This window comes from Vespa velutina, chromosome 10 (assembly GCF_912470025.1).
Source record: "Vespa velutina chromosome 10, iVesVel2.1, whole genome shotgun sequence".
NCBI lineage: Eukaryota > Metazoa > Arthropoda > Insecta > Hymenoptera > Vespidae > Vespa > Vespa velutina.
In genome coordinates, this window is record NC_062197.1 from 2,892,957 (window position 1) to 2,919,004 (window position 26,048).

The 26,048-nt window shown below is 31.1% G+C and overlaps 3 protein-coding genes and 1 long non-coding RNA gene across 12 annotated transcripts; 3 read left to right on the top strand and 1 right to left on the bottom strand.

The window, feature by feature from the left end:
* The first annotated feature begins 49 nt into the window (after positions 1-49).
* LOC124952637 (triokinase/FMN cyclase-like) lies at positions 50-3,891 on the top strand. Its single transcript, XM_047502794.1, has 10 exons — positions 50-517; positions 574-736; positions 804-1,157; positions 1,250-1,426; positions 1,512-1,753; positions 1,858-1,899; positions 1,971-2,183; positions 2,259-2,381; positions 2,452-2,724; positions 2,864-3,891. Exons 1-10 carry the CDS (start codon positions 380-382, stop codon positions 2,963-2,965), a joined length of 1,827 nt encoding a protein of 608 aa, XP_047358750.1. The 5' UTR covers positions 50-379; the 3' UTR covers positions 2,966-3,891.
* Positions 3,114-17,818, bottom strand: LOC124952635 (SCY1-like protein 2). Of its 8 annotated transcripts, none has more exons than XM_047502788.1 (17): positions 17,691-17,818; positions 15,043-15,251; positions 13,678-13,812; positions 12,322-12,519; positions 11,466-11,592; positions 11,093-11,385; positions 10,792-10,922; positions 10,586-10,700; positions 10,360-10,505; positions 9,994-10,147; positions 9,668-9,908; positions 9,281-9,449; positions 8,982-9,163; positions 8,843-8,899; positions 8,531-8,769; positions 8,162-8,415; positions 3,114-7,433 (listed from the first exon to the last, which is right to left on the bottom strand). In XM_047502788.1, the coding sequence occupies exons 2-16, from the start codon at positions 15,193-15,195 to the stop codon at positions 8,176-8,178; spliced, it is 2,580 nt and encodes an 859-aa protein (XP_047358744.1). In that variant the 5' UTR covers positions 15,196-15,251; positions 17,691-17,818; the 3' UTR covers positions 3,114-7,433; positions 8,162-8,175. The 8 variants fall into 8 exon arrangements, with proteins under 8 accessions (XP_047358744.1, XP_047358745.1, XP_047358741.1 ...); XM_047502789.1 differs by lacking the exon at positions 17,691-17,818 and adding an exon at positions 17,391-17,558; XM_047502785.1 differs by lacking the exon at positions 17,691-17,818 and adding an exon at positions 15,716-16,326.
* On the top strand, positions 8,246-11,375 carry LOC124952643. The gene is made up of 3 exons (XR_007101960.1): positions 8,246-9,427; positions 10,763-10,932; positions 11,111-11,375. It is a non-coding gene; the product is annotated as an uncharacterized LOC124952643 (long non-coding RNA).
* A 2,820-nt stretch (positions 17,819-20,638) lies between the features above and the next one.
* LOC124952638 (DDB1- and CUL4-associated factor 11) lies at positions 20,639-25,579 on the top strand. Of its 2 annotated transcripts, none has more exons than XM_047502796.1 (10): positions 20,639-20,864; positions 21,686-21,794; positions 21,859-22,105; positions 22,179-22,325; positions 22,406-22,587; positions 22,661-22,753; positions 22,829-23,075; positions 23,176-23,331; positions 23,426-23,532; positions 23,617-25,579. In XM_047502796.1, exons 1-10 carry the CDS (start codon positions 20,785-20,787, stop codon positions 23,770-23,772), a joined length of 1,524 nt encoding a protein of 507 aa, XP_047358752.1. In that variant the 5' UTR covers positions 20,639-20,784; the 3' UTR covers positions 23,773-25,579. The 2 variants fall into 2 exon arrangements, with proteins under 2 accessions (XP_047358752.1, XP_047358751.1); XM_047502795.1 differs by lacking the exon at positions 20,639-20,864 and adding an exon at positions 20,956-21,395.
* The last annotated feature ends 469 nt before the right edge of the window (positions 25,580-26,048 follow it).

Consider the following 26,048-nt stretch of genomic DNA (forward strand, 5'->3'; position numbering starts at 1 on the left):
AATACATATCTTACTATTAAGTAATCGAGTATTGTATGATAATCGATCTATCGTTTACAAAAATACAACTCGAAGAATAGAACAAAGTGAAAAAAAACAATATTAATATTGCCTTATTATTTACTTTATTCATTATTATATTGATATTCACAGATCACTGAGACTTAAATAATAACAATTTTTTTTTATTATTTATTTGTATGATATATCATTCAATTTTCCTAACCTAAAATACATTTATGTATATATATATATACAGTGTCAACAAAAATTTTTTGGTTTTTAAGTGATAATAAATTGGTCATATATAAATACGAACATATGTGTAAAATACGATAGAAGATTAATATTTTTGTAATTTATTGTTTATTATCATAAAATGCAACATTTATGGAATGATCTTGATCAGGCAACTGAGACCAATCTTATTAATATTGCACTAATACATCATGGCTTAGTTCTTTTGGAAGATTGTAAAGCTATCTTACGAAGAGATTACTCTAATATGACTGATAAAGTATGTCAATATTAATTTCTCCATAAATCGTTAAATTAATATCTGGCTCTTATCAGGTTAAATTAATATCTGGCGGAGGAAGTGGTAATGAACCGGCTCATACAGGCTTTGTAGGTCCTGGTATGTTGACTGCTGCAATTTGTGGAGATATTTCATCAGCACCACCAGTAAATTCTATATTAAGAGTCATTGATGAAATCGGCACAAATCATTCTCCTGGTATTAAATTTGTATTATAATTTATTAAATCACATATCATTTCTTTATTATTTTCTTGTCCTTGTAGGTGTGCTGTTGATAGTACAAAGTTATCCTGGATATCGTATAAATTTTGGATTAGCCAAATTACGCGCAGAAAGTATGGGGATATATGTAAAAATGATAATTGTTGGAGATGATGTTTGCTTAGAAGCTGACGAAAAAAGTATAGAAAAACGTGGTTTAGCCGGTATATTATTTATTAATAAAATAGCTGGTGCAATGGCAGAAAATGGGGAAAATTTAGAAACTATTTGTAATGTATGCAATAGAATCATAAATAATGAAGAAATTGCAACTATTAGCATAGGCATGAAAATATCTTTCTCTTATAAAGATAATTTATGTTCACGGAACAGCAATGTTGCAAAGATGGAGATAGGTTTATATTAATTTTATAAATTATTGGAAAAAAAATGTTCACATAATGTTTCTTATGATACATTCTATTATTATATTTTGAACAATGAATAGGATATGGTATTAATGGTGAATCAGGTATTTGTCAAGTAAATGCAACATCCATTGAGGATGTTGTTACTCTTATAGTACATAAACTGGTAGTATCATCCCAGAACTCAAATGAAACAACAAATGTCAGAAGGTTTCCTGTTGGCCATAGTGTAGCTGTTATAGTAAACAATCTTGGAGGTATATTTAATGCCAATTGAAACAGTGTAATAGTCTTTATGATCCTTAAAGCAAAATATAATAATGAATAATTTTTGTTTCTTAGGCACTAACCAGATAGAATCTAATATATTTACACTTGAAGTTCTTAAACAATTAAAGGTCTTGGATTTATTAGTGCAAAGAGTATATACAGGTCATTTAATGACATCATTAGATTCTTATGGCTTTCAAGTCTCGTTACTGAATCTTTCTGTTGATTCCAATCTAATTAAATATCTTGATAGTCTAACATTAGCACCTGCTTGGCCAAAAGTATTGACTGCTGAAATGGTTGGATTTGAACAAGTTAGTTTACTATTATAATGTTACAAATAAAATGTAGTAAAGCTATGTTTGTAGCTAAACTAAACGAACAACATGTCTCATATAAAATATTATATTTTTTTTAGACTCATGACTTAGAAACAGTTGTTCCAACAAAATATTGCAGGGTAAATAAAACAATTGCATTTTACTAAAATTTTTGAATTTTTTAATCAATAAAACTGAACAAATTTTGTAGGAATATTGCAATGATAGTTTACCTTCTATAGAGGCCAAAGGAGCTATGATAGATAATAGAACTGGACAAGTGCTTTTAATTATTATATCTTTTGCATGTGAAGCATTGATAGTTTGTGCAGAACAATTGAATATAATGGATAAAGAATGCGGTGATGGTGATTGTGGTACTACACTCGCTCGAGGAGCAAATGCCATAAAAACTGCAATCAAAGTAATATATGTTGTAAAATTTTAAGATATTGTTTTTATACATCATTGTCATAACTAAAAGTGCCTTATTTTTCAGGAGAATAAAATAAACAGTACAAATCCTTTTGTCACTTTTACACATATTAGTTGTATTATAGAAAAAGAAATGGGTGGATTGCAAGGAGGATTATATTCCTTATTTTTTCATGCTATTGCTAAGGTAAAAGTCAAATCAGACTTATCTTGTTATAAATAGTTACTTATTATAACGCATTTATAAATAATTACAGGTCTTTGCTGAAACAAACGATCAGGTAATACCTCGTACATGGTTGAACGCATTGATTGCAGGAAATAAAGTGATATCAGAATTTGGAAAAGTATCATTTGGAGATAGAACAATGCTAGATCCTTTAATGAGTGCACAAAATATGTTATCTAATGCATTAGATGCCAAAATGCATCCTATTCAAGCATTTGGAGAAGCTGTTAAGGCTGCAGAAAAATGTGCTATTCAAACAATATATACACGTGTCCGTAAAACTAGCTTAATGAAATTCAAAGTATCTAATTTTCTTTTTTTATAATAACATTTTTCTGAATATTGTTTTGTTATTTATTAACCTTTCTTTTTTTTTTTTACACGTTTTTACAACTATGTAAAATTATCGGAGGATATTCATGCAATTTAATTTTTCGTAGAAATTTAAATATCCTGACCCTGGAGCACACGCAATTGGCATATGGATGAGAGCTGCATACGAAGGTGTAAAATTAAAATTAGTTTGTCAGTGTGAATTATGAAAAATGACATTTTAGTCGGAATCTTATTTATAATGTTTTTGAAAAATTTTATAAATTAAAATTAATTATTCGTAGATTTTATAAAATAAAACATGTCATATATACTTACCCGCTTATCCATACCAACACATGCATATTCAATTTATTATTGACATAACGGGTGTTTTATTATATTTTTAAAAATGGATACATGAAATAGACATATAGAATATTGTAATTGTCATAAGGGCCACAATTTGAAAACAGATCCTTTGATTGTACTTCGACTTAAACTAACAATTTCATGTAGAATAAACTCCTTTTGAACACATAATTTTTAAAAGGGATTCGACGAGTATCTATTACTCGGTGTAATGATTATCTACGTGTACAATTGCATAATCTTTGGGAATATCTCTCTTTTAATGAATATATCATTAAAATTAATGAATATGAGAGATGAACAAGCACGTATATCTATATATGTTATAATTTAGATTTCTCGGGATCGGTTGAGATTTTGGAAAACTTTCGATACTCATCTTGTTCTCTGATTTCAAAATTTATACATTTTCAACTTTCTTCATTGACAATCACTATAGGCACTATACAGATACAATACATCAAATTTGCCACTTCTCGCGTGTATATAACATGTATATAATCAATGATAGAAAAAATACCAATTATATCAAGAAAATGTGTAATATATATTTTTTTTTTTTTTTAACTGTCGTGTCCCTTTTATATTATGATCGAATTATATGGGTTTTAGTTTTATTTTGAGCAAAATTTCTAATAATTCTGTATTCATAAATCTAGATACGATTTTTCTCACATATGGCGTTACTTTAATCAGATAAATCGTCGTTAATTAATATAATATTTTTATCTTTTTCGAGGAAAAACATATTTTAATTTTTAAAATGGAAAAATGTAATTTTCTCTTTTATTCTTCATTGCCTAAATAAATTTTTTTTAATTTTGGATATGTATCTGAGGACGAGTTATTGTTTATATCTTCTTCATTGAACCTTATTAATCTTCATTTTGTGTCAATTTTTAATAGAAACATCCTTTATATAATTACGTCCAAAGGATCATTATTGAATATAACATAATAGACACTTAATAATCACATTATTGTTATCATTATTATTGTTACTTTAAATCGAATTGCAATTATGTTTTACTTATCTTATCCATTAACAATCAACAAAGATTCCAAAAAGGACGATTACCGTTTTTAATGACAAAATCACGGTTACGAGCGTACAATATAGCCAAGAGTACGATTGAAGCATACCGCGATAAATTTTTGTCAAATATATCACGTAGTCGTGTAAAATACTATTATATATTATTAATGAAATAATAGAAGAGAGAGAGAGAGAGAGAAAGAGAGAGAAAGTTTTTATTTTAATAACACTTTTATTATGGCCATACTTGGTATATTCATTTAGTCAATATATTTTTATCTTTTCTTTGAAGAATATAAAGAAAAGGGAAGTATTTTACTCGACTCCGTATTTGTATTACCACATAGATTCTAAATATATATGTGTGCATATATATATATATATGTATATACATATACACACACATATATTATATATGTATATATATATATAGAGAAAAATTATTTTTAATACAAAGTACGCACACGCAAGGATCAGAAAGAGGTATTCCAATAATGTCATCAGTATTGCCTATTATAAAGAAATAAATATTTAAAAAAAAATGGAGAGACTTTCGATTAGATATCAAGACTAAATCGGTTCAATATTTATAGTTAAAGATATTTATATAACGTCACGAATGTAAGAAATCTCTATACTTCATACATTGTGCGTAATACCAATCGATGGGGTTTATCTTATACAAGAACGATCGGATTTACACACTTGCACGATGAGATAAATCAATGATCATTGAGATCAATATACACATACCATTATATATAGAGCGTAAAACATTAAATCGATCGTTTCTCACGCACTTTTATTACCGTGGTTTGAAAGATGATTGTCCATGATTGTCCGTGATACATGTATACATATGTATGTATATATAGATATATAAATATACATATATACATAAGTACATATTAATACATACATATATATCTATATATATATATATATATATATATATATATATATATATACATACAAATATAATTACGATAAAGTAAATGCGGACATTCGCGCGCGATTTTATGGAAATAATCACCAATATATACGATTTGTTCTCTCAATATATTAAACGATCCGTCTGGATCGTTTAACCGGTTTTGCTTAATATTAAGGACACTTAACTTTGTATGATCGTCTTAGGAACATGTATAGACGCATACATATATACGTACAATACAATAGATGTACCACTCCTTTAACTTCGTAGGATATATGGCCTAATATTTGTGTAGATAGCTTATCATACTTGCGTGCTTTTACGATTCCGTGCATTACAATTTCGCGCTCGTCCAGGGTAAAAGGATAGAATTACTCTCGAATCATAAGAAATCGGACGGCAGATAAGAAATTTAACAAATATTCGAAAGTCATGTACATAGACGAGCACGGATATATAAACCGTTTGATCATCGTCGTTTCGTTCATAAGGAGGTCGTCAAACTGCGAGAATCGATATTATTCGATGTACGAAACGATGCTTAACAAATGATACAATTCATCTGATATATATATATATATATATATATATATATATATATATATACATATACATATGTATATATATCAGTATAACGATCTACATTACCTGTTTTATTTTCTATAAACTCTGTGAAAGATTGGAAACGTCAGATAAAATTCGAAAATCTTTCGATAATCGACATCGTACATTGTACATGTATATATGTGAATATGTAATTGTGTAAGACTGTCCCTACATATATTTTTCATTACAAGCGGGAAAAAATATCTAGGCGAAGTATATCTTACCGGAGCGCAAAATGAAAATTTATTTGCGCGCGTTGTACATAGGAACACGTGGTTTATTTTATTTTTCTCTTTTCTCTCTCTCTGTCTGTCTGTCTGTCTGTCTGTCTGTCTTTTTCCGATCGTTGGCCGTATATTGGAAAAGAATAAGATCGTATTTTTAGCTTTATTTTTTAACATCGCACTTTCTTCTGGATGCTATCCGTCACCGAGAGGCGCGCGAACGCCCGCGCGATATATATGTATGTATGTATGTATATATGTATGTATATCTTACACGGATACAAAAACTACCTTAACTATTAATGATTGTGTAATGCGACAATTGACAAGGGTATCGCGCAATCACGCGTTTTCCCATTTAATAACAGCAATAGGCCCTATATTAAGGAGAAAAATATTAGCTTCTCTCTTTACGAATGAGGCCGAAGATATGTAAATATGAATACTAGAAATATAACAGAATGAATATACAAGTATTAATAATGAGATTCATTATTCAATCATTTTAAATATTTGTATATATGTGAAAGGTTCGCATCACTTCGTAAATTATTTGATAATCATGAATATTAAATTTCTTCATGGTTTCGTATTACGCCTGAAAACAGATATCACTTTATACTATGTCGATAACATAGCTCGCGATTATCATCTATCGGTAAGAAAGATTTTTAAGTCCCTGATTATAGACGATGTATAACCATATATGTGATAAGTGCAATCTGTCTATAGGGGCAAAGAGTTTATAATTACGAATAATAATCATTTTGTCTGAAAGTACTTAATTATAAAATATCGAAGTGATTTGAAACAAGAGAATGAAAAACGAATTGATCGAAAATTAATGAGCTGATAAAATGTCGATTACTAACGAGCACGTGCACGAGGATTTAATTATTATACACATGTAGACACGTGTATACATGTATACATTTAATAGAGAATTTATCAGCTGATCCATTGAAGACCGACACACGTCCTGTTATTACACGATGAAACATTTAAAGAGAAAGAAAGAGATTCATAAACTCGTATTTATTTGAAGAAAGAAGAAGAGAGTTCACCCATTGAAAGCGACTACTCTTCTCGCTGTGACTTATTTCATTCATGAGCGACATATGATACACAATATATATATATATATATATTGTATATTATCGTTGAGAATTGTAGGTACTTTGAAGAAGAAAATTTTTCGAAGTAATTTAAAGAAAGATCAATCCTCGAAATGAAGTCGAATTTGTGAATTCCTATTCTCATATCATCGTGACATCGAATACTTTCTCTTAGCGATGCTCGAATTTGTACAACCTACCTTGTTCCGATCGTACCAGATTCTTGATAATATTAGAAAAGGCAATTTACTTTTGCATTTCGCATGGTGATCTTGTACTTTCTCCAAATTCCCCAGAAAGATGAATATTCTTCTATATTTTAGGTACAAATTAGCATTCGACGTTCCTCTATCTCTCCTTTCTTTCTGCTTGCACGCTTCATGCGTCGGTTTGTCTATTGAAGAACTGATACTGTAACATATCAAAGAATCTAATGGTTTAATTTGTATGAGAAATACTTGATAAGCACTAAATAAGATTTTAAACAAGTTGAAAATAGAAAGTATATTTTTTCTTTTCGATAATATTTTGTCTTGAACGTTAAATTCATATTGCTTGTATACTTGATCATATTTAAGCCAGCTATATTTACAAGCTAATATAATTGACTGTTATTTTTAAATCGAATTATCATAAAAGAATTCATGCGCCTGGGCGATAGAGAGGCAAGTGGATTGGAGAGGAAGGAAGTACGTCTGAAAGAAGTGAAGAGGAATATAAAATTAATAATCAGATAGAAAGAAAGATAGAAGGAAGAAAATAAGAAAATAAGAAGTAATAAGAAAAAGAAGAAGATTATCACGTGTCTGTCCGTTCTCAGCAAAGAATTGCAGTGACATCGCCGATGGCAGCGGCAACAGGAGCAGCCATAACCAGCAATAGCGCGCAGCAAGAATAGCGTTACTTACAATTAGCAATAACACAGAAGCGTAAAAGTTACCAGCTATAGCAGAAATATTATTTATATTTAATTGTTCGTTATTTATTTACGAAGACGTTCAATCGTCGAAGACAGATCATCGATATCGAAGATCTTTCCCGGGGAAATATCGAAGTACCGTGCGATAGAGCAAGCTAGATGCAGACACGATCTTTGGTGCTGGCATGTAGGTAAGAGGAAGCATAGTGAGTATCCTTACACTGTAACCAAGGGTCAGTGGGAATGTTGTCCCGGTAGCTGGAGTGATGGAGAGAGTGTTGGTGGTGGTGGTGGTCCATTGAGGTTGAGGCAGATGGGGGGTAGTTGTCTTACCATGCTGGATCCAACCTGTTGAAGAAGTCCTTGTTGGGATGACGTCGATGATACCGAGGGACGTCTTGATCCTCGAACACTATTCATACTCGAACTGAGAAGATATGGCACGCTACTACTTGTTATTGGCATTCCGCCTCCCTGCGTATATGAAAAATGAACAAACGTTATTTTCTTACCTCATAATTAATGATATTTATTATCACCTATACTTAATAAGTTTAACGATTCTAAAAGATACAAAATATCGTGTTACCGTGGGCGGTGAAAGATTAATGTTCGATCCACGTCGTTCTTGAGGCCCTATACTTGAATGTCGACGTACAGGTAAACCACCACCAGGTGTTCCACCTGGAGAACTGGCGCAAGATGGTGCAACGCGTATTTTAGGTGTCATTAAAGTATTATCCGAAAGACGTCTACTCGTGAAGGCGTTATGCACTTTTAAGAAATTGCTATCGTTCATCGTTGATGTGAACCATCCTCCAAAAGCGTCTAAAAATGGGAAAGGACCATCGTTAAGATTAATCTTATCAATATTTTCTTATCGATAGTTAATATTACGTACTGAACATTGAATTTTTCCGCGCCATATTTTCGGCTGAGGCCGTCCTATCTGGTTCAGCTAATCGTAAAGATCGAGAAGATAATTTTCAAAGACATTTTTCAACAATATAATTACTTCGAAAAGTTTTCATATTTCTTACTCATGCTATTCTTTCTCGCCATATCTTCGGCGGACGAAGTCTTTCGTTGATCGATCCTTAAATTCGGGATGTTGAATGGTGGTACGTGCATGTTGTCCGTACTATGCTGATGTCGGAAAGGCCGATAACGTTCCGGACTCGGTAAAGAGAGATTGTCTAGAGTGAGCTTATTTCTTTGATTCCTAAAAAATATAGACACCAATCGATTAGTCTATGATATTGTGAAAAAAAAAAAAAGAAAAAAAGAAAAAAGAAACAAAAAATAGAGCAAAAGAAAAAAAAAAGAAGAAGAAGCTTACCTCTCTATGTGATTCAACATTTCTTGAAGTACTTGGAAAAGTGACATGAATTGTTCCAAATTTAATCCTGGATTGACAGTCTGAGGAAGTAACGAGGGCATCGCTCGAGTTGCCATCCAATTAACGGAGAGACCGTAATTCTTATCGGTAAGCATCAATTTGTAAATATCTACAAGTCAGAATGGATGATACACACTAGCGTGGATGATCGAAGTTAAATAATTTTAACGAAATAATCCGTCTTACTTTCCGAACGAATTCTACGTAATTGCATTGAGAAAGCTCAGAAAGCATAGAAGCGCGAAGCATTAGAAGCGAATTTTTATTTTTACTTCTTATTTACTCATTTATTATTTCATTTTCGAGAAAAAGAGCGGCTTCACTTACTTACAACCCGAACGACGATCTCGGGTTCTTGTAGTTTAACCTTGCACAGAAGGGGTAAAACGTAGTCTATGATCTTTTGTTTCTCGAGTCGATTTAATATACAGTAAACCACTTTCATCAATTTACGTTCGTCGACGGTACCATTGTCGAAGGCCTGAAGTAACTTTGGTAATATTATATTTCTTATAGCTTCGTCATTGAGATATTCCGTCACGTTGGTTACTGCTATGTAAGCGGCCGTCTAAGGAAAATATGCAAAAACATTTTCTTTCGTATTTTCATACGAGTACGATTTAACAGATAATATATATATTAAGTTATTTTACCTGCACTTGCATCGTAGAATTCTCAAAACTCGTATATAACATCTGTAAAACCTCTGAATCTATGTACTGTTCGGGTGTCTTCTCCAATATTACATGCAAATTTTCTAACAACGTTACAGTACCATTAATCGATTTTCGATTCGAGAAGAGCGGTCTGAGAACAAGCAAAGCGATAAGAAAGAAAGAGGCTATTAATCTTTTAGATAAGAATAAAAATTATTTGAAAGAGAGCTCTTATATATATATATATATATATATATATATATATATATATATATATATATATATATATATATAAAGCTCGACAGATTATCTGCGACGAAAAGAAAAAGCTTTTCAATTCTTAACCCTCTAAGAATGATTTACCTCAAGGTGGGAAAGATTATATTCTCGTATTCTTCTTTAGTACTCATTTCAATGATGTATAAGATCGGCTGCAGGACCGCCGATAAGACTTCCTGGGTCTGCAGCTCAGCTTGGAGATACCACCAAATGTGTTGATACAATAGTTTCTGCGTATTAAAGTGGTGCATGTGACAACGCGAGCCGACGGAATCATACGGTCGTCTTTTATGTAGATCGTCTTTTCTACCTTCGGTATATACGGCAACAATTCCTTCAGGGTTGTCCTATAAAAATGTTCCTTTTGCATCAAGTCCTTTAACTTGCTCACATCCAGAAATTGAAGGGCGTGCACGAGCGGATCCCTGTATCATGAACATATCATTTTATATTTCTCTCTTTTCCATATATAATTTTCTATTTATAGATTTTCCAAAGGAATTATTTTTTACCAACCGGAAATATTTGATCATCGATAAAACTTGAGCGGTAGGCCTTAGATCAATATCCTTTTGAAGAAGTCTTGAAACTGCTTCTCTCAGAGGAAGCGTGACCGATGGTAGAATAATTTCGACCCGATCATCGAGCTACATATATGTAAGAAGTACCGATTAAAAAAAAAAAAAAAAAAAAAAAAAAAAAAAAACAGAAAAAAAAAATAAATAAATTTTCATTTCGTTAATATTTTGATATATAAACGGGATAGAACGATACATAATTACATTACATTAAATTGAAGGATGCATTAATAACTTACATTTTCTAATTGCTTCAGGTACTCGGAACAATTGTGATTGGCTTGAATCAAGGGTCTGCCTCGATTGAAGATAGCACATATTGTCATTCCAAGACTATACATGTCGCTACTAAAGCTTCCTAATTTTTTTTGTTGAATTTCCGGTGCTATAAAAAACGTACGAGGCCATACAAGTAGGAGATCGTCAATCGATCTAATTATTTTCTTACCTAAGTAATCCAAATTTGGTTGGGCCATTTTTGACATTCTACTTGTCCATGGTTGTATAGTAAATGGTATCTCATTGACCACCTCTATGTAATATCGAATAAATTGATTGAACAAATGAAAATAAAAAAAAAAAAGGATCTCGAGTTTGATGCTGCAGGCTTACCTATAAATTCGAATCCGGCGAGCTTCCACGTTCCTCTTTTCGTTATTATAATATTACTCGGACAAACGTTTCTGTGAAGAATTTTGGTATGAGAATTGGTATGCAGAAATAGTAAAGCTTCGGTAATCTGTAAAACGAGATATAATTATTAAATATTTACTCTTACGCGATTGCATGAAGTTATGTTACATTGAATAAAAATATATAATATATTTTATATCTTTTTCATGGGCATATTATTTAACAGACGATAATTTATGATGATACGATTTGACTGAAATTAATTTTGACTTCGTATTTATTGCACTCTATATTCTCAACTTGTACATATATTATTTTCGCATAAACGTTGTCTGAAGTATGGAGGAAAAAAAAAAAAAAAAAAAAAAAAAAAAGAAAAATAAATAAATAAATAAATAAAATACGATATATAGATATATTTGCAAATCCGATAAAACGTTCCCGTTATCGGAGCGAAATTACAAATTCGTTTTTTATTTTTTTTCTTCCTTTATCCTGGAAAATTAATTACCTTCCGTTACGAATATAGTAATTGAAAAATTCTTTCTCTTCGTTCGTATCTCACGTATTTCATAAAATACCACAATTTTCCAGTGATGGAACGCGCTTTAAAGCTCGAACGAACAAACTCTGATGCAATCTTTAAACGACGTTATAATATGAGATAAAATATAAGCCATTTTTCTCTTATATAACTCGCATACATGTAGATATATACATTATACGTTTATGTACGTTATGTATATACTACATACTACATAAAGATTACGTCTATCATAAATATGTATCTAAATGGTCAATTAAAAACTATATCTTTTAAACGTATTAATCTTACCTGTAATAAACCATATTTAATTTCAATATCCAATAATTCATACTCTTTTATATAAACTGGACGATGGCTTTGTGACAATGTATTTTGTTTATTGATAAGTTCTTGTTGCTCTTCATAAGCTAAGACATTTGCAAGACTAGCTAAGACCGGTTCCGAAGCGAAGGCTAATGTTTCAGGACATTCTTCGACTTTATATACCTATAATAAGAAAATAATATCTAACAATTAAATCTTTTATTCGACGAATCGATTTCTAGAGAATGTCAACGGAAAGGTAACTACAAAATCCATACGAAGATCATTAAAAAGGATTTCAAAATATTTTCAATACGTATATTATTTTCTATATATGTACATATATTGAATTTTTATCAGAACAAATGACATTCTTGTCATGTTAATAGATCAATTGATATCATTAGAAGATATTTTTAATTTACAAAAGAATACAAAAAATCAAATCACAAGAAATCAAGTAGAGGAATAAGATCATATCAAATTATAGATATTAATTTTATTACTAATAAATTAAATTTCAATTTCGCTTAAAGAAATCACAAAATAAATTATTTTGTAATACATTCATCAAACTCTATATATCATAAATATATCAAAATCGTCTAGTCTAAAAATGACTATCACTCAAAAATAACTTGACGGGAAATGTGTTAAGATTTTACAATGAAGCAATATAATACCTAAATATATGCATATATATATATGTGTGTGTGTGTGTGTGTGTGTGTGTGTATATGTGAAATAGGGGTGTTGTCTGATATATCAGATTGTTCCGTATAATACGAAAGGGATGGTCCCTTTTATCTAGCGGATCAAAATTCGACTCGCTCCCCTGGGGTATAAACATATATGTAATTAAGTTCTCAATATTTTATGCAGAATTGCAGATGATATTAAATTTTCCAAGCGGAAAAATTATAAATCTTGGGGAAGATTCTTTTAAAGTAGAACGAGGGATAACCTCGAGTTAAATTTATTATTTTTCAAAAATGAAAAAAAAGGAAAAAAAAGAAAGAAAACAAAAGAAAAAAATATAAAAAGAGAAAAAACAATGGACGCAAAACTGTCCATCTTCATTATAGTTGAACGATCGGAAATATATTTACGTTTAAGTAAATCATAAGTCTTTGGAATTAATCGAACTTATGATTTAAAACTTTTGATCAACCTAATTCCTCAGTTTTATGGGATATTTACTTTACCTTTTAAGGTTTCCTTAAGCACGATAAGTAAATTGAATTTTCTTGAAGCAAATATCTTTTCCTTTTAACTTACATCGACAGGTGTCATATAAATTTATATATATATATATATATAAATGTATACTCTGTACCATACCTGCAATATCTTTGGATGGATAAAACGTTGCATTTCCTTAGCTCCATTCCGTAATATTTCCGTAACAGTTTCCTTGCGTTTTGGTTTGTGAAGTTTTTCCACCGAACGTTTGTCGAAGAGAAATACAGAAACTTCCTACGAATGAACGATTCCTTCTTTTATTTCATCTCTTCCTTTTAATTAATTTCATGATCTCACAATTTCGATCTCACGAATTATTATCTTTAATATATAAGAAATAAAAGAAGTCAAAATTGGAATAATTTCATTACTCCAATTAATTCGAAGAATGGAGATAACGTTGTATTAAAATTCGACGAGATCCATTTACTCACGAGTGAAATAATCGAAATTTCGTATTTCGACGACAGATAAGAATAATGGATAGTAGTCAATACTTATATCAGACGTTTTTTCTAATCGATCGGATCACACGAGAAAGAAAGAGAAAGAGAGAGAGAGAGTGAGAGAGAGAGAGAGAGAGAGAGAAAGAGAGAGAGAGATAGATAGATAAAGAGAGTGAGAGAGAAAGAGAGAGAGAAAGACTTTGAAACGTGATGCATAAGAGAGAAGGGCTGAACACGTTCGTGTTCCATTATATAGTTAAGATCAAGTTGTCTATCTTTACCGTGCCTTGATAAGTTACTCTCTTACACCAGTCCAAGGTAATACTGGTGTATACGTAACGAGGACACGCTTGATGAAGAAGAAAAGACGAAAAAAGAATTAGCCCTAAGAAACATCATTTTATTTACGTATATATATATATATATATATATATATATATATATATATATATATATATATATATAAATAGGATATACGATATCGTATAACGCAAAGGAAAGCGATTCCTTTTCATTCGTCAGTCATCATTTTTCTTTTTTGTTCTTTTCTTTTTCTTTCTCTTTCTCTTTCTCGTAGTGTTAATCGATTTTGTTTGACCCGTGTCATTATTCCAACGCAACAGACCACTAGGAAAACGACTCTTGCGAAAAGAGCGAATGTTGCGATAATACGTAAATATTTGCCGTTCCGCTTCAATTCCCTTCGAGTATCTAAGTAATACGGACAAAAGGAAAATAGTAAACCGGTACTCTCTTCTCATACTTGAAACGATCGTATAATCGTTAACTCAGTTTACGAACTATAAGCATTAGGATAACAATCGTCTAACTAGAAATAACATAACAAGGAAAACATCCTCTCGACATTTTCACATATCTCGACACGATACGATATTTATATCGATAAATCATAAGTCACAATAATTTATATTAATTGTCATACTTTTTTTTTCTTTCTTTCTGTTTTCTTTTTGTTTCGCTTTTTCTTTATAATTTGAAAAACAATTAAACAAATTACCTTCCCGTCCTCTTTACTGTAAGCATCGTAGATACGCCAAACATGTTCCGGTCCCGCGGTAGCTGTTTGCTTCCGAATTTCGCAGAAATTTCTTATTGGATTTGCTAATTGAAAATTGGAGGACGAACTGCTGCTCTTAGACTTTGCAAACATGATGTATCTTTAATAGATCTCATCCAATCCAACGAAACAGAGCTATTTCGTACTGTCTACCGAATGAAACACAACAAATAATATATTTTATGACGTTTCGTCGATCGGAATGAATATTTCTTTTCCTTTCTTTCTTTTTTCTTTTCTTTTCTTTTTTTTTTTTGGATCTAACGAAATAGATATTCAGTAAGGTAGAAGAGAAAGATAAAATAATAATAAATGAGATAAGATCTTTCTGTAGGTAAATAAATTAAAAATTGTAGGCGATATTGGTCACGCATCAGAATGGGAAATGGCAAAGAAAACAAGTTCCAGAGAGCATTGAGTAAATACTAGAAAGAATCTGTAAGGTAACATGCGAACGTAAGAAACAGTGAAAAAGAAAAATAGACAGAGAAAGATAGAGACAGAGAAAAATAAGGAGGAAAAGAAAAAGAGCAAAGGAAAAAGACTGGCAGACGTGAGAGAAGCAAGTAGTACCACTGTAAAATCGATCGTACACGATTACCCGTCGGTTTACCTTTCACTCTTTTCGTTTCCATATCGTCGAGCTAGATCTCACTTAAATATGTTTTTATAGCCATCAATCCAACGCACAGGCTTAATCTCACAAATATCTATAACACCTCGTCTATACGTTCCTGTGAAAAGCTATGCTAAAATAGTGAATAAACATTCTACCGGTGAATTTAATCGTGATATAATATATTTCGTCGTTCCTAATAAAACGCAAGATCATTTTATGGTGATATTGAAAATGAGAAAGCAAAGGAATGCAAGGTAAGTCATCGTAGAATGTAAGATACAATGCTTTCCGTTCAGGAAATATGATTCTCGATGGATGCATTTCCTCATCGAATCGACTCTTCTTCCTTCCTTCCTTCCTTCCTTCCTTTCTTGTTTCCTTCCTTCCTTCCTTCCTTCCTTCCTTCCATCCAACTAACCAACCATCCATCCATCCATCCATCTATTCATCCATCCATCCATCCTTCTTTCCTTTAATATCGACGACACCTACAATCGTACATACAAAAGACGAAAACAAACGACTTTCATTACTTTTTCTCGATCGATCATAATTTTTCTCTTCGCAAAAACAAAATTCTGAATCTTTTATGATCTCGAATATAATCTCACGATTGAGAATAACAAATAAAAATAAAAGAAAAAAAAAAAAAAAAAAAAAGAAAACAAAAAAGAAAGAAAAATTTTTGTTCTTTTTTATTTTTCCTTATAATAAAACCGATCACTCTCTATCATTAGCTATTAATTCCAGTAGATCGTATCACGAATCGATCAGACATGACTTTGTCTGACTTTTCGAATGAAATTTTGTATCGCGCAATTTGATATATATTTATGAATGCATGAACATATTTTAATCCGTACGAACATATTGCCGATAAATTTGCAAACAGGAAAATTATACGGAACAAACATTGTAATCAGAGTTACACGTCGAGTTATTCGAAATAAGTTTCAACGATAATTGTGTTTCTCTTCGAATTATTGCACGATATATTGATGACACGTGTTGGCGAACATTGAAAGGGTCTCACGTTTCATCTATTAATACATTCATTCATATGACACACTGCACTCTACTTCTATTTACGATAGCAATCAAAACTTTACTTTTTGTTTTGTTGCACCTTCGTTATTTTTTCTTTTCCCTTTTCTCTACCTCCCCCCCCCCCTTTCCAGTCCCCCATCATCTCCCTCCTATCCTGCGAAATATATTTAATTGAAATTTCACAATTATATAAAAAAACAGAAAGGGAAAGAAAATAACGCCTTATCATATTCATTTGTTACGTTCAAAAAAGAAAAGCCTCCTACGAAGTTAATGGAATTAACTTGTTCTTTGACAATATCAAGAGAATAGACTGAATTCTCTTGTACTTTTGAAGAAAGAACAGAAGGAGATTGTTGAATTGAAATACCGAAAGTCTCGTGCATGGCCGAATAAATTTTTAATTAAATTTCTGCAAAAGGGACATATAATACGAAACAAAAAAAAAAAAAAAAAAAAAGAAAAAGAAAACAAAAAATGAAAAAGGAAAAAAGTCAAAGATAAAAAGGAAAAAAACGAAAAATCGTCAAGCTAGACTAGTTCAAATAAAAAAACAATGAAAAGAGTTATTTTTTGAAGATTAAAAAAAAAAATTGAGAACAATAAATAAAATCTATCTTACGATTAAATAACAAGATGGATGGGCGAATCCGAGGATCTATGTAGATACAATGGAGAACTTGATTCTTAATCTTGTTAACAACAAATTTCATTTCATCAACCAAACGAAACGAACCGTGTGCTTTAGTTTAGCAATTCAGCCTCGTAAATCTTGATATCTGATATCTTTTGGTCGATTAAACGTAACGTAAGGAAGGAAGAGCTGTTCTGTTATCGAATATGTTAAAAATAGATAATAAAATAAAAAGAGAAGGAAGGAGTTATCGATTCATAAATCGCAAATCAAAAAATATCATCTCACCTGTTGCCGAGAGTTCCGTGCTGAGTATATACTGTAAACGAATTGACGCCGGTCGGGACGTAACGCACTAAAGGCAAAATTCTAAGAAAAAAAGAAAAAAAAAATATATATATATATATATATATATATATATATATATATATATATATATATAATCAAATATACTGATTTATTTTTTGGAAAACGATGACGTATTTGAACTCGTATCCACGAAGCAACTTGAACTTGAGAGTGTTTCGTATTGATAAATTAAACGCACGAGATGTTCCAGCAGGACGATCGACGTCCGTCGCGACACTGGAAGGCTGAAGGAAAGATCCTGTTTACAGGATAACAGGAGCACCCTCTCTTTCTCTCCCTCTCCTTCTCTTTTTCTCTCTCTCTCTCTCTCTCTCTCTCTCTCAGCCCACTTTATACTCTCCCGTATAAAGGAAGGTGCGCAAGCGCCTAATACCTCGCTGTGTTAGTAAGAATATATAGTTAGGTACGGATCGGCTCCGGGCCGGCTCCGGCCAGGGTGTGTAGGCCTCTGCCTGGAAATTATAGGTCTGGGCTGCAGGTAGCTGCGGCTGCTAGGGGATATGAGGTCAGAGGATAGAATTTGACCTGGCCTGGCCTGGCCTCGCCTCGTCTCACCTCCTAACTCTCCACTGCTTCTCTCGCGACGTTTTCCCTCTCATCGATACACATTTTACTTGTACGCCCTTACTCGCATACCTTCTTCTTACCCGTCGTCTACCGATCTTCCTAAAAACACCTCAATTTAATCTCCTTTTTCAATTCCTTTTCTTCCATCCCCAGTCAGTCATATCGTTTCCCGTTCAACGCCGAGACCATGTACGTCGGCCTTGAGCATCCTTCTCTCATATAGGTCAAGGCCATTGATTCCAACGAGCTCACACGTTCTCGGCAATCGGCTGACAAATCGAACGTCCTCGTGTTCGTATTAATTCATTTTTATTTGTTTCTTTTTTTAAAAAAATATCCAAATTGATCTTGATTTTTTAAATTGCTTTTATTTCTTTTACCAAGAGATTTCAGGAAAAGAGATTAATTTTTTCTGTCGAGGGAAACATGAATTTTATCTTTAATGGTACTCGCTACGCGCAAATTTAAAAGCAATAAGGTACGTAATTCCCTGTAAAGAAGACGCGCAGGACACTTCCCCCGGGCATACCTCCCTCGTCCACCATACCATATCTTTTTCTCCTTCTCTTTCCCTCTCTCTCTCTCTCGCTCTCTCTCTCTCTCTCTCTCTCACTCTTTCTATCTTTCCTTTTCTTTTTTTCTATCTACGCCTACACGATTCTTTTAATACGTATATACGTATATAGATGAATGAATGACTGCCAAGGGAATACTAGATATCTTTGGATGACGATCAACGTGCAAATTTCTCGATCGCTCCAGGCAAATACCGGATATTCAAGCTCATAATTAAAACTTTGCTCTTTAAATGAGGTTAGTTCTAATATCTTCGACATTTTGGAAACAGGATAAAGATTCTTGATGTTCTCTCATATTCTCTCCATTGCATATCTATATTAGGAATAGCGTTTTTCATTGTAAAATATAAATATTACATATCGACATTAATTTACAAGCTATATTATCCATATATTTGTTATAAAGAATCGTTACTTATCGTTAATAGAATGGTTAACATCGAGTAAAACTATTTAAAATATAAGATAATAAAGCTGTCTAAAATATAAGATAAGAGATAATTTCTTTCCTATCGATAATTCTTTGTCTCAATTCAATAAATTGTATCCTATATTATCGACCTTTCACTTATCGACTATTGATATTTGATTTAAACGTTTCAAATATTCCCGCCATTCTCCATCTTAGATTTGTTGGTCTATCGTCGTCAAGTCACGTGGTAGTAATAATCTAAAAAAGTACAAATCGAATTGAGAGATAGAATGTTTGGCCAATAAAGGAACGCCTATACTACATATCGCTACTTTTATATTTTATAGATATACATATACATACATATATATATATATATATATATATATATATATATATATATATATATATATACATTGCATTGTTCTATGCAACTTCATTTAATTTGTCGTAACATTAAAGTCTGACTTGCATTATTTCTTATCTATTGTGTGCAATTTCCAATTATGTACAATACAAAGAATTTTTCTGTTCATCGAATTTATACAATAAAAAATAATATAATAAAAATTGTTGCAACATTTCAATTTTACAAAATATAATTTTATTTCATTATTTAATAAACACAGGTGTATGCGTATCCAATATACATAATTTAAAATTATACGTACAATTGTATGTAAAATTTTATTTTCCTATCTTACAAATCCTTGCAATCAAAATGAATTCGATTTTTTTTTTTTTTGGCAAAAACATTCATTTGCAAGTTAATTATTAAATCGTACTGCTCGTTTTATTATAATTATGAACGAAGTCGAGGCATGACATAATATGTTCAAGAAAAAACAAAAGAGATAAAAAGAAAAAAAAAGGAAATGAAATGATGTTAATCATTCGTAAGATTTGCATTTATGTAAAGGGAGATTTTTTTCGATTGTTCTGTTTTTTAATTAAACGTCAATGACAGTTCATCGTACATAATCAAAGGCGAATTTAAAAAGTTCACTTTGCGAGGGAAAAAAAAAAAGAAGAAAAAAAAAAGAAAAAAGGAAAAAAAAAAGGAAAGGAAAAAATACAGATGACAAACAAAAGAATATCTATTAGGGTTCATCGTAGTCACAAAGAAAAGCGTCGTAGCGATATCTCGAATTCATTTTGTCAAAGGAAAGATCAAAGATAAAAAGAGAAAAAAAACATATTGGAATGTATACATACATATATGTGTTAAATAAATCTAAAAAAGATAAAAATCAATTCACAATCGTTTCTTAGCTCTCTTTGAGAGAGTTACTATATACTAGTACCGACTTCGCCTGTTTCTCACCTCCTTCCAATACTCTCCACCACAGAGCCAACATCATCACTATCACCACCAAGCTACACTTACCATCACACAACCTTCCGACATTTTTCTTGTTTGCTTTTCAACAGTAAATATAATTTATTTTCTCGCTGCATGGGAGGCTTCAACTCTCGTAGTATGGACTTCGAGCAGGACCCGACCCTGGCCGCGGTCTTACAATATCTGATACGAAGGTTTACCAAAATATCTTTAACTTAAAACGCGCGAGCATTGATACCCCTCTACCCCTCGTGTTTTTCCTAACCTCTTCTCTTATGATTTTACTTAAGTATAATCCTTACTCATCAGTTCGCGACAACGCTTCCATTCACTTTTTATATATCGCGTTATTTTCAATAAACTCTAATTATATTACACTTCTGCTTTTCTGCGTCATTCTTCTCTACTGTTCGATTTCGATACTTTGACGACGTCGAAGCTGTCAACGATGTAACCTCCTTATCTTTATATCTCAAGGATTTCATAAATATCGTTCAAATATTTAAAAACTTTCACAGTTACATAGTTCGCTGGAATAAACGAACGTTGTCTCTCTCTCTCTCTCTCTTTTTCTCTCTCTCTCTTTCGTGTTTATTATTTTATTACACCGTTCTTTGAAATATGTGGTCATTATATTCCGTCATACGTGATACGATTATTGTTCTTTTTTCCTACATAAGAATATTCTACTTGAGATCTCGTCGTTATTGCCTTATGAATTTTCCGTAATTTCTTTTTTCTATGTATTTATTTACTTTATTATTCGCATTATATATATATATATATATATATATATATATATAATTTCCATGTACATGAAAATTTTGGAAGTGATCTTCCATTTTAATTCCAATGATTTCTATATTTGAAAAAAAAAAAATGTGGCATGGAAATTAACAATTAAACTTTTTAAAATTATTGATAAAGTTACATTCGAATAGATATATTCAAATTGTACTATATAAATCTTTGTACAAAGTGGTGATATTCTTTTTTTTGTTCTTTTTTCTTTTAGTGGACAAGTACATATCATAGCTTCAGATCATGATGATTCTGACGAAGAATATGCGGCGAATGTACTGCCACCAAAAATCATGTCTCTACCGAACACATCGAGACTTGATGTAGGTTTTTATTGCTTACCTATGAAATATAACATGTTACTTTACTTTATTTTCTATATTACAGAAAAGTGAAATAAGTTTAGCTACTAAGCAAGCATGTGGCCTTAGAGAAGATTCCGCCAACAAAAATTTATCTATTGCATCAATGATTCAAAAGAGATCCCTTGGTTCTGGTTTTAGTATAGGTGAAAAATGTAGAATAAGCAGCAACTTCTTACCGAACAAGTCACGTCAAGTGGCAAAATATAATAGCAAAGTATTTTGCGGTTCCTATTCAAAAGATGGAAGGTTCTTTCTCACTGCAAGCCAAGGTATATTACAATTTATATATATAAACATCATTTGGTATATAAAATTAATGTTTATTATTATGATTTTTCACAGATAAATTGTTACGTCTCTACCATACCGATGATGGCAAATTTGTGGAATTTAAAAAAATTTCTGCACGTGACGTAGGTTGGAGTATCTTAGATACTGCATTCAGTCCTGATGGAAACTATATTGTGTACTCAAGTTGGTCAGAATGTTGTAAGTAATATTATTAATTAAATATATTATAGTTTTAATTGTAAGCATCAATAATTATAACGAAACTTTTTTTTCCTTAGTATATCTTTGTCCTGTTTATGGAGATTCGAATACGCAAGAGTCATTATCATTGTGTCCTGGAGATCGAAGATTTTGTATATTCTCTCTAGTCTTCTCTAGCGATGGTCGAGAAATTTTAGGTGGTGCTAATAATGGCTTTCTTTATGTATACGACCGAGAATGTCATCAGCGTGCTTTTAGGGTTTGTTTCAGAAATATTATTGTTTCATAAAAGATATAAACTTTTATTTATTATATGTATTATTAATTTGCAGATCGAAGGTCATGACGATGATGTAAATACTGTTGCCTTTGCTGATAACACGTCTCAAATTTTGTACAGTGCAGGAGACGATGGATTGTGTAAGGTAAAGTTATTGTAAATAATTTACAAAAATTATTTACGTATACGTATATTTGTGTAATACGATATTACAATTTAGGTATGGGATAGGAGAACCCTTAGTGAAACAGATCCACATCCAGTTGGTGTTTTAGCAGGCCATATGGATGGTATAACATATATTGATCCACGTGGAGATGGGAGATATTTGGTTACAAATAGTAAAGATCAAACGATCAAATTATGGGACGTTCGCGCATTTTCTGATCAAAATGGCGAGCAAAATACTCGTAAGGCAGTTGCGAATCAAAATTGGGACTACAGATGGCAAAGAGTACCCAGAAAATGTAAAAACAATATAAATTGTTACTTACATTATAACTGTTACATAAATTGTATTATTATATTAATATATTAATATATAATTTTCACTGTGTGCTGTTGCAGTATTTAAAGCTAAAAACATGTTAGAAGGTGATACAAGTATCATGACGTATCGTGGTCATTCCGTCCTTCAAACCTTGATACGCTGTCATTTTTCTCCTTCTGCAACAACAGGTCAAAGATACATTTATACGGGATGTGCTTCAGGCAGAGTTATAAGTAACTTTTTTGATATATTAAACTATTAGCAATATATCAGATTATATTGATTGATTATACTGAATTGTGGTTTTTTTTTCTTCTTTTTCTTTAGTTTACGACGTTTTAACCGGACAAATAGTTAATACATTATTGGGTCACAAAAAATGTGTGCGCGATGTAAGCTGGCATCCATATCATCAAGAAATTGTTTCGACTTCGGTAAATATGATAGATTTTCTTCTTTTACATATACATAACAGATAAGAAAGTTTGACTCTTTAAATATAATACTTTCATTTATAGTGGGATGGTGCGATAATTAGTTGGCGATATTCTGGTAAAACTGGATTCTATCATTTTGAATCGGAAGATGAAAATGATACGGAAACAGCACCACGTACATTACGGCGAAGTCAACGTATCGCTGCACAAAGAGCAAAACATGCAACTACTTGTTGAAAAGGATCGTGAGAGTAAATATTTCTTGGGGTTGATACAGCCTTTTGTTCGAAGTTAGTGTTACTGGCGTTAACGAAATTGCCATATCCATGGCTGAGACTGTTCTTTAATCTACGAGAGTAAATTTTATACAAGACTGAACGAAAGATATTTGTGTTTGTGATCAGCGTTGTGAAAATGTTCTTATGATTTTTATGGGATATTATTCTCTATTTCGAGAAGTCGTCCTTATCTCGCTGAAATGAGCTTCCGTTTCTATGCCGCTTATATAAAGATTTTCTATCCCGAAGAGTAAAATTATACGTTGCACCATAATAAAAAAAAAAAAGGAAGAAAATAAATAAATAAAACAGAAAAAATATCATATAACAATATTATATATAAAAATACTGCTAACAGAATAAAAGCAGGACATCGTTTATAATTATAGCTCCTTGACTGTCCGTAGTTTCGGGGCTCATTTTTATCAATTTCAAATTTGATACTTGATCCAATGAACATTCTCAAAACATATTAATTAAATATTTCAGTAAATTATTACGTTAAGGGCAAAATAGAAGGAGAAGAAAAGAAAAGAAAAAAGAGAAAAGAAAAGAAAAGAAAGAAAAAGAAAATAATAGAAATAAATATTTCCAGGAGCGTTGATAAAACTGGTCAATCATTAAAATGACAGGCATTCATTTTCATAAGTCTGATTACATAGAAAACGTAACATAGTGTGTGATCTACCTTGCAATGCAACTTACTGAATATATTTATGATAAAGTCTATAATTACATTGTTAACAACTTTATCTGATCTAATTTTCTAATGTTTCATAAGATTATATCCTTTTTATATCTTGATGGTTCAAGATATTAGCATATTTATATAATCTTTTATGTTCTCATTTAAATCGCATTTTATCTATCGTGCGTATATATACAGACTAACGTGTTCGATTAAAAGTAATGAATGCATATAAAAAAGAAAGTATGTATTCTCGACTGAATTCTCATGGGGTTTTCTAATTTTTACTGAGAAACATTACCGTTGTAATAACGTTGATCTAGCTTTAAACGACGAAAATTATCGTAGATATTATTATCACGCATTAGAAATTATAAGACATCTAATAAACAATTCATTTCTAGATTTTATGAATTTACAGAGCAAGGTAATATGTAAACGTTTCTTTTTTTTTTTTTTTTTTTTTACTTCAACTTTTTCTTCAACTCATAAACAATATAATCTTCTTCATGTTGTTTCATGAACAATGTAGAAATGTTTATTTTTTAGGAGATCTAATAAGTTCTTAGAAGTGACATTAAATGCTTATTGTTATTTTGCTTGGTAAAGAAAAGGCATTCGTGAGAATCTATAATATTTTATTAGGATTAATAATCCGTATATATAATATAGAATGTGATGAAAAAAAAAAAAAAATTATTTCTATATTATATTTGTATTTAAATGTGGCTTTTCTTTTTCTATTTTTCTTTTTTTTTTTTTCTTTTTTTCAATTTTTTCCTATAATTTAAACGAAAATCCTTAACAACGATCCAAAATGAATAATCGTAAGTTCCAAATCAATCGAACAGATTATGGTAGATAGAATAAAAATGTTATCTTTGCACAGAGATACATCCGTGTGTGTTTTTCTTACCTATGTTCTTTTTCACTTTACCAAGGTTCAGAGGGTATCATTTTAGGACATTATAATATTCTCCTCTTGTGATGCGTGTAAATGATGCATAAATATGGTGCAACATCTAAACAGTGTACATATGTAGACTATAAAGTGTATGAATAAAAATATGAACAAGAATTTCATAGAAGCTTTTTTTTATTTTTAATAATGTTTTATAATCTTATTTCAATGTATTATTTTTATTTCATTACAAAAAATTATGCAATTTCTCTCTCCCTCTCTCTCTTCCCCTACCTCCTTCTCCCTCTCTCTCTCTTTCTTAATTCTCTAGAGATAAGAAATAAATACACCTTGAATTGCATAATATAGTAAAATGTTTAAGCTGAAAACATATGGAAGGAGTATGATCTATTTAATGGAAGCCATATAAGGAAAAGATTTAATTAACTTAAATGACACCAACTAGAAAATCTAGAAGCCACATATTACTTTGTACAAGGTAACATAATATAAGTCGACTTTTTATCATAGATAGATAGAATACAAATTTTATGGCATTTAAATTAGTGATATCTCTATTATATTTGCCAATAAAAAAGTAATGCTTTTTTTTTTTCTTTTCCTTATACATATAACAATATGAATG